The sequence below is a fragment of the Silurus aristotelis genome (genome assembly GCF_946808225.1).
Source record: "Silurus aristotelis genome assembly, chromosome: 18".
In the NCBI taxonomy this organism is placed as follows: domain Eukaryota; kingdom Metazoa; phylum Chordata; class Actinopteri; order Siluriformes; family Siluridae; genus Silurus; species Silurus aristotelis.
This window is the reverse complement of record NC_139591.1, coordinates 5,711,832-5,724,259: the sequence shown is the minus strand read 5'-3', so window position 1 is coordinate 5,724,259 and position 12,428 is coordinate 5,711,832. Positions and strand designations below refer to the sequence as shown.

General features: G+C 37.4%; 2 protein-coding genes across 3 annotated transcripts; both read left to right on the top strand.

Moving 5' to 3' along the window:
- Positions 1–1,620: 1,620 nt before the first annotated feature.
- Positions 1,621–2,958, top strand: LOC310741018 (uncharacterized protein). 2 transcript variants are annotated; one of them, XM_083568306.1, is made up of 4 exons: positions 1,621–1,798; positions 2,076–2,092; positions 2,346–2,585; positions 2,758–2,958. In XM_083568306.1, exons 1-4 carry the CDS (start codon positions 1,660–1,662, stop codon positions 2,797–2,799), a joined length of 438 nt encoding a protein of 145 aa, XP_083424432.1. In that variant the 5' UTR covers positions 1,621–1,659; the 3' UTR covers positions 2,800–2,958. The 2 variants fall into 2 exon arrangements, with proteins under 2 accessions (XP_083424432.1, XP_083424431.1); XM_083568305.1 differs by having other exon boundaries at positions 2,031–2,092.
- A 4,299-nt stretch (positions 2,959–7,257) lies between these two features.
- On the top strand, positions 7,258–12,286 carry slc25a1a (solute carrier family 25 member 1a). The gene is made up of 9 exons (XM_083568241.1): positions 7,258–7,699; positions 8,596–8,703; positions 8,871–8,970; positions 9,055–9,193; positions 9,421–9,505; positions 10,120–10,224; positions 10,337–10,452; positions 10,534–10,607; positions 11,779–12,286. Exons 1-9 carry the CDS (start codon positions 7,429–7,431, stop codon positions 11,891–11,893), a joined length of 1,113 nt encoding a protein of 370 aa, XP_083424367.1. The 5' UTR covers positions 7,258–7,428; the 3' UTR covers positions 11,894–12,286.
- Positions 12,287–12,428: the final 142 nt, after the last annotated feature.

The following is a 12,428-nucleotide window of genomic DNA, read 5'->3' as shown; positions in this document are numbered from 1 at the left end:
AGTCATGTTTTAATAATGCTGTAATTATACCAAGACATGGAACATTTAACTATAGCTGCAGTAAGTGTCAAGCCCAGATTGTTATATGATTAATTTGCCTGCTAAAAGCTCATTTCTAATTGGGAGAAGTAAAAAGTGTTGTGAAGGACACACATATACCCGTTTTTTTCACTGCTCTAGCCCACTCTAAACGCATTCGCCACGAATCATCGTCATCGCTGTTGGAAACACCTGCAAAAAAATGTTAATCGAGAAAACAGTGGAGCGAAGCAACAGCATTACCACTTAATCCTACGTTCCGAAAGGGTGCTGTTTATGCCAGAGGCAAGGCTGAAAAAGCAAAGAGGAAAAGGTGAAGAGGGTGAGAAATTGATGAAGTGAAAGAGAAAAGGGGAGGCAGTAAAAGAGAGAATGGGGGTGAAGCTTTGAGTGACTCACGCTGTGTAAGTGCGCATCGAACAGCTCCATAAAGTGGTGGACCACCTCCACATTAATGAGCTCACTGCACAGTCATAAGCACTTACGTTCACTCTCGGCCTCCACTGCACCATTTCCACCCTATAAAATGCACACACATAAATACACACATATACAGTAGACTGACAGAAAAATAGAGTGCATATATAAGCATTTATGCACACTTTGCTTTAGGGCATTTACTGCAGAATCAATGAACATGCTGAGAAATGTTACATTTGTCTGTAAATAAATGCCATACTCATAAGTCATTGCAAAGAAGTTGCATAATTTATATATGTTTATAAGGAAAGGTGTTTTTTTACTTGTCACGTGTACATACCAGCAGATTGAAATCGTTCATTTGCATAGCTCTTAGAGCACAGGGTCAGCCAGGATACAGCGCCCCTAGAGCACAGAGGGTTAAGAGCCTTGCTCAAGGGCCCAAGATGATAATGCAGTAAATAAACCTGAGTTGAGGTTGGGTTTACCCTCGTTATGGTGCTCCAGGCACATTGTGACACTCAACCTGGCCTTCGCTTACACTTTACAGCAAATCTGCTTGTGAGCCATTCGGACTCATTCATTATTAAGTTGTCAGAGTTTCTGTTTCACAGGAAGCGAGAAGATGGAGGAAAACAAACAGCAGTGTGCCGCAACAGGAGCAGTGTTTACTGACTGGGCAGAGAGCATGCATAAGGTGAGTAGCCAGGTGTTAATGACAGATGTAAGGACATGTGAGGCTTTTGTTGAACAAAACTGCCTTTTTTTTTTTTATGAGATATTCACAGTTTGATTCATTGCTTACCTCTGGGCAGTCATTCCTGATGACCATTGCTGTAAACAGGAAATTATTCTTGCAATGTAATATCAATTATTACAAAAAAATACTGACTAATATAATTTTCATACTATCATTATATACTAATACAGTGCAACATATTATCTATCTTTTTTATTGACAATATAAACAGAATTTCAATTTGAATTACATGTTATTTAGGATGTTTTACAACATCACTCCAGGAATTAAAAGAGTATGGACTTGTGGTTCATCAATTTGCTGTCCTCTATCACTTCATATCTCAGTTTCTCTTTCACTTTATTCACTTGTGTTTACAGAGTTCCAGTGACTGTGTGAGCTTAAATAGAGCTGATCTTCACATACAGGAGCATGTTTGTGAACCTCAGGAATGTTCTGAAATGTCTCAGGAAAAATCTGTAGGTGGAATAAAGGTTCAAGAGCAGTCACGATTTAAGGATCTGCCTCGAGAAAAGCCTCCAGCTGGAGAACTGATTCAAGAAGGGCAGGAACCTGTGGAACAGCTTACAGGCAAAGAGAGTATATTATTATTATTATTATTATTATTATTATTATTATTATTATTATTATTGTTGTTGTTGTTGTTGTTGTTAGCAATAGTAGCTTTTAGTTTGATGTCCCTGTACTGCCCTGTCATGTTTTATGCATTTAACTGAAATGAAATAACACATCTTTTAAAGATATACATTTGATATCCAATCTAACTGCTATTTCAACAATATTGTTTTGTGTTCTTGTTAAAATGACTTAGGCATGGAGCTCTGCTGGTACTGCATGAAATCTCATTCTCTGGCAGAGCTCAACACACCACAGGTACATTGGTTTATCAGTGCTCATGCCCTGTAGTGCAGTTCATTAGAATAGAAAACTGATCTGTCCTTCTGCCTTTTCTGTCTCCATCATTCAGGGTTGGGTTTCACATTCTTACCCTGACTTTTGTCTCTTGTTTCAACCATTTCAGTAAGCTGTAAATTATGTATCTGAGATAGTTGTTTATAAGACTGTTTTTTTTTTCCTGCTGCACATGAACTCTAGATGGTGCTGTCTTTTCAATATTCCATTACAGACTGATTTGAAGAACAAGGTTTTAATGCCTCACTATGGTGGAGATCCTTTGAGCTATCAGCAAGACCCCAGGCCTCATTTTGGAGTGGCACACTCTTCACGCTCAACATCTTTCCCCCTGTGGCGCAGTGAGGGACACAGGGCGCTGAAGCAGGAGCCTGGTGAGGATGAGAGGAACTCGATCAGCAACTGCCCTTACTGCCATCTGGGACTTCCTCTTGATACACTACGCTGGCATTCGGTAAACACAAAGACCCTTTTCAGAATGTCCAATGGAAAAAAAAAACACGTTTACGGTTAACTTCAACCTATTTTCAATGTACAACTACTTAATTATTGAACTGCTATACTCTACATTATTGACTGCTACAAAAAGATGTGCTCTAAGATTGTATTCTCTTTTCTCTTTACAGGAAAAATGTCTTTTATTTGAAGGATCTGGGAATGACATATGAATTCAAATGTTAAACAGAAAGGGGAATCAGATATATGCTATGCTAAACAACCTCAAAAAGTCTATTATATACAAATTTGCCATTCTTTTCAGTCATCATTGGGTCTAAGAGAAGCCCCAGAATTTTTGATCAAGTTGGTAAAAATGGACAAAAAAAAAAGATTTTTTTTTGTTGTTGTTGCCAAGTATCTTAAATTTACACTGAAATTATAACAAAGAAATATTTCATTGTTGTTGCAATATGAGTGCTACATCCTAACAAATTTCAATTAATGTGACAGTCAATTGTATAAGTATTTAATAAAAGCAAAGACATAGTAGAATACAAACAATTAGCTGCAACTTGCAACTAGTCATAGGGATTTTTTCCAAAAACAGGTTCCACTTTTTTCCCTAAACCTGATGAACAAATAACAGCAGCATTAACATTTTAATCTGTTAATGTAAATATAAAACACATCTATACATTTCACTTATCACCTTAAAAACGTGTGACAACATGCAAGGGTTCACAAGAAGAGACTTTTCTTTTTAGGCTCTGCTATTTAACTGATGAACAAACAACAGGAGCAAATTAAAATGTATTATTATGAATATCATATCATGAATAATCCATTATTGTATTTTTTGGTTTTGTATTCTAAAAACTAAAACCATACATCAGTTAAAACACAAATTTTTATACACAACAATAATTATTGATCGTGCTGTTTTAATTATTTATTGTGCTGTTATAAATAAAATAAAAAATAAATAAAAAATAAATGTAAATCAAGACTGCGTTTGGCGACCCCTCGAATATATTTTAGCGCCCCCTAGTGGCCGTCTCATGGCTGTAACTGGATAACCATTCTCCTGTAGAGATTTACGGAGTATAAACCTTATTTATTTATCTCTGACAATCTATTTGTAACTACTGAAGTTTTGTGTAAGCTGTATTTACAGTCAAAGAAAGTTTCTGGTTCTTCAGCTTAAGTGATTTGTCCTGCCATACACAAAGTGCTCCTGGAATTGGCTCCCGATCCTCAGCACCGATCAGGAAAAAAGCAGCTATTGAAGATAAATGAATGAATGGATTTCAAGACACTATATCTACCTTCTGGTAATACATATCTGTCATGGGGAAACATGTCAGTATTCATGTTTATACATGTTTCACAATGCACTTTACTTAATAAACTTAAAGTAACAAAAAAAAACCAAGGTGCTACATATCTGCTCTGACAAATACAGTCAGCAGTCATAAAATTATTGTGCCTCCTGCTTTCATTTATATCGAATTTCCGTCTAATGTTATAACAAGCAGCAGTGTAGTGGGTCTTCGTGTGTTCTCGCAGTAGTTTTACGCTGTGCTAAACTATTCAGATGACATATCTGACATGTCACTTTTCTCCGGTTATGTGACCAGCAATCAGCATCAATCACTACACTGTTGCCCTCATTACTATTCTAAACTATTTGTTGTTGTTTTTTATTTCAACATTAACAGCAACTGCATTTGCAAGGTTTATAATCAAACAACAACAGCAGCATTTTAGATTTTATATCTATTGCACAGGTGCCTTGATTTTCACAAAAGGTGATCTAATCTTGACAAAAACAGTTCGCATTATATGTTCAAGAATGAAATGTAAACATGGCAAGCATTCAAGCGTGTAGTTGTACTTGAATGCTAGCGACTCTACTGAGTTAATTGTCAAGAAGTCTTAAGTGTAGAAATGACAAAATAGCACTTTTTTTGCTTTTTCTGATACACAGTATAGCTTTAACACTGGGGAGGAAACTGGATTCAGAGGGGCAGTCATGATAAATACCTCTAAAGCATAGAGAGAGAAAAACAAGAGAATGAACCAAATATCCAACAGTGGCAGATCAAAATAGTTTTTTACCAATTGAAAACCAATTTAATGCATTGAACTGCAGTTAAACCAAAAACAACAACACTATGCTTATTTTGTGCTGCACATTTTGCTTCTGTACACAATTTTAGTTTACATTCCATGTTCTGTGTGTCAATTTTTCTGCACTTGGCTCATATCGTGGTGTACTGCCCTTTGTATAGGCCTGTTCTATGTTACACAATGGCTGTGGACAAACAGCAAAAAACAATAGACTTGATAAATTATATTTAAATGTATAACATTAAAATAAAATAAAATCAAGAGAACCATGTGAGAAGCACAGCTTGCTAACTTCTTAAATGCTATAATCTTGTAACTTTCACTTCTGCACATTCCTCTTCAATGCCATTGCCTTAAAACCATTTCTGTACTTCTTAATGATGTCCACAAGTTTTTGCACTGTTATAGCCTTTATATTTATTCACTGTACATATGCTTACATATATATCACTTGCTGTAAATATGCTACATATTTATCTGCACTTTTGCACTATTGCTACATTTTGCACTTCTGGTAGATGCCAAACTGCATTTCGTTGCTGTGTACCTGTACAATGCAATGACAGTAAAGTAGTATCTATCTGTATCTATCTCTCTATTACTCAATAATGAATATTTGCAAAAAACTATCTATATAATTACATTTATTTAGTGCAAAAATATATATTTAGGAATATACATTTACAAATATTTAAAACATTTAAAAAAAAAAAAAAAAAAAAAAAAACAGCTGTTTTATACAACAGGAGAACAACAGATGCCATGAAAAAAGAGACTAAAGAAGAAGCAGAGAGTGTTAAGATTATAAGAGACAGACCATTCACTTTCCCTCCATGAGTCAGCATGTGCTTGTGAAGAGGAGCAGTTTGGTCTGACTCATCAAACTTCAAGCTTTTTTATCACGTTTCTCACACAAAAACATGCACGCAGGCTCGACGGCTCTCATTTACAAAAGCAACAAAAACCGAGTTTTGTATCTGTTTATAGGGACTGCTGGTCTCCTTGCAGAAGCATTGCAGATTTTTTTTTTTAGATAGATAGCTAGATGATAGATAGCTAGATAGCTAGATAGATAGCTAGCTAGCTAGCTAGATAGATAGATAGATAGATAGATAGATAGATAGATAGATAGATAGATAGATAGATAGATAGATAGATAGATAGATAGATAGATAGATCCTTATTGTCATTGCATAGTACAGGTACACAGCAACGAAATGCAGTGTAGCATCTACCAGAAGTGCAACTAGTAGCAATTGTGCAAATTAAAAGGTAAAGGTGCAGATAAATATGTATGTATATGTACAGCATGCAACCCTAATGGCTGGGTTATGTAATAAATAAATAAATAAATAAATAAATAAATATATATATATATATATATATATATATATATATATATATATATATATATATATATATATATATATATATATATATATAGGCTATAGCAGTGAAATAATTTGTGGACACTGTTAAAAAGGTACAACAAGTGAAAGGTTATAAGTCCAAGGCAGTGAAAATGTGCATAAGCTGATAATAAAGTACACCAAGTATATGTATACATATGCATATGTGTTTACTTACACCATTTCCACCACCCAGCAGTCATATGAAACCAAATCTACTCTTCTTTTTCTCCTCCTGCACTACACTTCTATATATGTATATAAATAGATTGTATATATAGTGTATTCTATACACTTCCACACCCCGATACTTCTTGATAAAAAACTTTCATACCAGCAACAGATCCTAGAGGTCTGAAAGTCTGAAATAGTTTATGTAGAAAAGTTTTTGTTCTAACATGCAATAAGTTTAAATTAGTAACGGGCAGATCAATCCTATAGTACTGACGCTGTGTTTGGGGTTTTTTTATTGAGTAAACCAATTCTAATATTTTTTTAAAACAGGAGATTTAATCAGTTAAAGAAGAAACCTGCATTGGGGTGGAGGTATTAACATTCTCTTAATTGTTCGTGCACAAAAAAAACAACAATGAAGATTTGATTAAAAAGGTGTTTGATTTAAAATTATTCAATGATTTTTGACATATGATTTTTTTTTTTTACCAAAGAAATATAACAAAATAGTTTATTTCATTGTCTATTTAATATTTGTAATGATGACTTTTAAAAATACTTGAAAGTATCGGTATTGATATCGATATCAACTATACTGATCTTGTAAATGGTATCGCCCACTCCGTACACAGTATTCACTATTTTCACTCATTACCCATACACATTGTTAGTTGCGTTCAAACAGAAGCACCATTCTGATTGGTTAATGGATGACTTATTGACCTTTCATAAACATCATTACGGCGTAATTATTCTGCAGAACCGCAGGGTTATTTGGGCACGTTTAGAAATTGGCTGCGCATTTTGCGCGTTAAGTCATATCACACCTTGTCCTGATGCTGACCAATCTCAGTAACACGCCAGCAATCAGCCTAGACACGCGGCGAACCCCATTGGATGATATAGCTTATTATTATTAATTAGACAGCATATTTGCATAAAATGTTCAAGCCACGCGGAAGAAAAAATAAGAGAGCCGGGCGTGGGACTGGTTCTTTAATATTCATGAGCAGCCCAGAGCCAGGCCGCAGAGTGGTGCGCCGATGATTGTGTTGGCTTTGTCTCATTGGACAGGACGCGCATTGTTGGAGGTCATGTTTCCTAGAAGTCTGCGTGGTTGTTTGTTTTTCGTTTGCGCGCAGGAAGATGTCGTCTCTGTACAAGCCGTTCAGTGTTTCCGACGGGCCGTGTAAAGATGCGACATGGAGAGGCGGATGTAAATCTCAGCAGCATCCCGCGGCGATGAGCTCCCCTCTGCCGCAGCCACTGCAGCCGCCCTCGGCAAGTTTGGGTGCCTTAGCGGGCGCCTTCACCCCAGTTCACAGTATGTGTGCAGGAAAACGCCGTTTCGCCGCTGGTGCTGCAGCTGCACCGGGCGGCAGGAAGATCACTCATCCCGGGAAGGCCATTCTTGCAGGTAAACGTTTAAAGCGGTGTATTTAGAAGCGTATGGACGTGCACTGGTGCACTGGTCGCTAGCAGCTGCTAACAAATACCACTACTAGTGTTCTATCTGTGACCTGTCCTGCGCTAATATTAGACCCCTGTTGTCATCTTCAGCGTTATGTCAACACGTGTGTGTGTGTGTGTGTGTGTGTTAGCATGGCGGACATCTCTGTTCTGCAACCTGTCGAGGATAAGCTACAATAGAAATGCTCATTTATGTGCCTGGAATTGGTTAATAAAAAATGCGCGTTCATGTACCAGGAATTGATGGGTGGGAAAATGCGCGTTCATGTACGTAGAATGATGAAAATGCGCGTTCACGTAGCAGGAATTAATTTATGGATGAAAAATGCGCGTTCATGTTGCTGGAATCGATTGATGAGAAATGCGCGTTCACGTAGCAGGAATTAATTTATGAATGAAAAATGCGCGTTCATTTAACTGCAATCGATTGATGAAAAATGCGCGTTCATGTTACAAACTAGGATTATTATACAGTGATGTGTAAAGGTTTTATTAACGTAGATTGTTCTCAGAAATAAGTGTTGTCTTTTTATTTTTTTTATAAATTAACACAATAGAAATCAAGTGGACATTTAAAGAAATCCAAATCATATCAAGTATCAGAGTTATCACCCTTTTTTTGCAAAACAGCATCAAGTCTTCTTACTACACTTACACAGTTTTTGCAGGAACACAGCTGGTAGGTTGTTCCATACATCTTGGAGAACTAACCACAGATCTTCTCCAGACAGTAAAAATGGTATCTGGGTCCCACTGGTTTCTGCCAGTTCTTTGCAGATGGCACTGTTGGACATATTTTCCTCAACATTGCAAATTTCTTTGTGCTTCTTTTCATGTACATAGGTGGCATTGCTGGAGGTATTGAGATCTGTATCACCTTCCCGACAGAGTACGTAAAGACTCAGCTGCAGCTGGACGAGCGAGCAAATCCACCTCGGTATCGAGGGATAGGTAAAAGAAAAAAAATCCATCCTTTTTTTTTTTTTTTTAGATTTTTGTTTTGTTAAACCTTCATTCATTAAGCATTTCTAAACTAAAGTTTTGCAAAAATTGGCTGAGGCATTATATTCATTCAAACTTTGAAATTAAGGATTATAAAGTATATAAATATGCGGTAGGTGACTGTGTGAAGCTGACTGTTCAGGATCACGGTTTGAGAGGATTGTACAGAGGCCTGAGCTCACTACTGTACGGCTCCATCCCCAAGTCTGCGATTCGGTAAGAAAACCTGTGCGAAATGTGAAATCCATGTACGTTGTCCTTTCTTTTATCATGTTTTCCATTTGCTTATTTTGATAATAGGTTCGGCACGTTTGAGTTGCTGAGCAACCCAATGAGAGACGATACTGGTCGTCTTGATAACACTCGCAGCTTGTTGTGTGGCCTGGGTGCAGGAATCGCTGAGGCGGTGCTGGTGGTCTGTCCGATGGAAACGCTCAAGGTTGGAGGAAAAATGTCTATTTAATTTGAACAAAAGAAATACACTTCAAAAATACTCTGCAACAGCAAATCGTCTTTAAAACAATATTTAATTTCATTTGGTTCAGTGTAAACGCCTACCATAATGCATTACATTATGCAATTCTGAATGAGCTGAATATGAGAATAAACTAAAATAAAAAAATAAAAAACTTGCACTAATTCAAGGGATTTCTGGTGCCACCCCAGGTAAAGTTAATCCATGACCAGTGCTCTCTTCATCCACGGTACAGAGGCTTCTTCCACGGTGTGCGGGAAATAGTTCGTGACCAGGGTAAATGCTGAACAAGGCATAATTCTATATTTAATTGTTCACATTTGTTTTGTTTTCTTTATGCATATGAGATTAGTGTGAACAGACCTCTTAAGATGAAGGTTTATATGCAGCCTTAACAATCTGGTCTTATTTGGAATAACACAGATTTCTATATATAATCAACTAATCTGATTTGTAATGTTCTTGTAAAAGCTACAAAAGTCCAAAGAGCATGTTCTAGAGACAGCAAAAAAAAAAGCCGAGATCATTAAGCAATTATGATTATCTGCTGCTTTTAGAACATGCTCTTATGCAGAATGCACGGAAAAAAATGATCACTGATCCAAAGGCAACCATGTTTATTTTGAGCTCGTGTACAAGTTGAGTTGCGATCACGAGAAAACAAAAATATATAATGCTTGGCCTCTACGGACTTCCATAGAAAGTTTCAGTCTGCCTTTTTTTTCATTATGTATATGTATCCATTTTATCATTATGGAGGGTTTAAAATCTATAAAATGTGGCACATTAACTATATAAACTGTAATTTCTAAACTGGCAGATTATATATCGAATAATTGTACTAGTACTTGAAATTCACGTGATGACCAACTGATCTGCTTCACTGACAGGTGTCCGTGGTACGTACCAAGGGCTGACTGCTACATTATTGAAACAGGGAAGCAATCAAGCTATACGGTTTTATGTTATGAACCTTCTGCGCAATTGGTATAAAGGTAAGAGATTGAAGACTCTTATAGTCTTAAAATTCCTCACTGGGATATCGGGGGAATGTAATGATCAGATGAGAAATAACAAGACGAGGCCCTTGCTTGCCGTCATCTCCAGGCGATGACCCTACACGTGAGATGCATCCTCTGGTCACGGCTACATTCGGGGCAACCGCGGGTGCAGCAAGCGTCTTTGGTAACACACCTTTGGATGTGGTGAAGACCAGGATGCAGGTAAAGGCATCTGTAGTTATATTTTAGGATCAGTCATTTTAGATGGTTGCCTGGCTGACATGTTACCTTTTTCTGTTGTAGGGACTGGAAGCCCATCGATATAAAAACACGTTAGACTGTGCCTTTCAGATAGTGAAGAACGAAGGCCCACAAGCGTACGCATGTTTTTTTTTTTTCTAGCACTTTTCATATGTGTGAAGTAGATATGATCAGACATAACATTATGACCACCTGCCTTATATTGTGTCTTGGTCCCCTTTTTGTTGCCAAAACAGTTCTGGCCTGTTGAGTATTAACAGCATTAACTTCTTCAGCAATTTGAGCTACAGGAGCTCGTCTGTTGGATTGGACGACACGGGCCAGCTTTCGCTGCATCAATGAGCTGATAATCCTGTCCGGTTCACCACTCTTGTTTCCTTGGACCACTTTTAATAGATACTGACCACGGAACAGCCCAAAAGAGCTGCAGTTTTAGAGATGCTCTGACCCAGTCGTCTGGACATCACAATTTGGCCCTCATCAAACTCACTCAAATCCTTACACTTGCCCATTTTCCCTGCTTCTAACACATCAACTTTGAGGACAAAATGTTAACTTTCTGTCTAATCTATCCCTCCCACTAACAGGTGTCATGTCATAACGTTATGCCTGCTCAGTGTACATTAATGCACACTTTACCGTTATATAAGACATTAAATTAAACGTGAAGAAAAAAGCAAATACTCCTTCAAAGTGAATGTAAATGATTAGTGTAGATTAATTATTTAACATTTATGGAAGCAGTCTTGGGTGTGACTTGGTTTGTATTGTTCAGTGGATTTTCTGCCATGTTCTAGTTTTCAACTTTTAGTATTTTAAAAGTTTTCCCACATTGAGCAGCATTTGAACTGAGGAAAAAAACCCAAAAAGCCAGATAGCTTCGGTAATTAGGATTCCCACTAGTCATCATTCACACCACTTCTATTTGCTTAAAATTGCTGTTAGCATTCCAGTTTGGCAAGAAACATTTGAACAATGCTGAAATAAGCATATGTAGTACCTATTCAACTGCAGGATTTAATGTAGTGTAAAAAGTACTGTAAGACCAGGCATAGTGATAGTGGGGGATTCCCACTATCATAGTGAAGCCCACTGTGCTGTATTTTTAGATTTGCTCTGATGCAGTATATGTAAGGCTTGTTCAATAGCTCACATTTCGAATTGCATTTTAAATTAAACTGCAGTGGGCTAGAGCCCCTGGTATAACTGTCTAGCAGCACATGCATATACTGAACATCTACCCATTCACCATTCCATATTTCTAACTCAGCTTTCACTGTGCTGCAGGTTCTACAAAGGCACAGTTCCTCGGCTGGGCCGGGTGTGCCTAGACGTCGCCATCGTCTTTGTCCTGTACGAGGAGGTTGTAAAGCTTCTGAACAGAGTCTGGCAGACCGACTGAGGATATCTGTGGCCTGCTCTGTAGAGAACGATGACTAATGTCACACTTGTCCGCGTCACTCAAATGATAAAGCTGACTGTTACACTGACCTCTGGCTGAGTGCACTGGGTTGGGCAGCTATCAGTATGTGAGGGAGGGTTAAGCTCTGATGTTCTGCTGCACAGCATACTAATGTTTCTGTCTAGCACATATATGTGCCGAGTATCATCACGTTGCACTTGTTCTTCTGTATGCAACACCTTGTTCATTCTCACTTGTGTAGCGAACCCCAGTGTAAATCAAAGCGCACAATTACTTTGCTCTGAATTTAACCAATTTGTCTAGATTGTATTTTGTTTTTCTATTAATTGCACTGAAATATATTTAACAAATAAAGGAAATGGCTTAAATGCACATGATTTTGTAGAACCTGGATTTCTTTACTATTATAGCTAAAGAATAGAAGATTTGTGGCCAATTTTCTGTTAAGTTATCTCTAGTTCACAAATCGAAGACAAAGAAAATGTATTTCTGTGGAACCTATTTCCTAAAGCAG

Coding starts and splice junctions, on each gene's coding strand:
- LOC310741018 (XM_083568305.1), top strand. CDS start 1,660: ATGTCTCAGGAAAAATCTGTAGGTGGAATAAAGGTTCAAGAGCAGTCA. Junction 2,093..2,345: donor CAGAGCTCAACACACCACAG/GTACATTGGTTT, acceptor ATTCCATTACAG/ACTGATTTGAAGAACAAGGT. Junction 2,586..2,757: donor ATACACTACGCTGGCATTCG/GTAAACACAAAG, acceptor TTCTCTTTACAG/GAAAAATGTCTTTTATTTGA.
- slc25a1a (XM_083568241.1), top strand. CDS start 7,429: ATGTCGTCTCTGTACAAGCCGTTCAGTGTTTCCGACGGGCCGTGTAAA. Junction 10,225..10,336: donor TCTGCGCAATTGGTATAAAG/GTAAGAGATTGA, acceptor CGTCATCTCCAG/GCGATGACCCTACACGTGAG. Junction 10,453..10,533: donor TGGTGAAGACCAGGATGCAG/GTAAAGGCATCT, acceptor TTTCTGTTGTAG/GGACTGGAAGCCCATCGATA.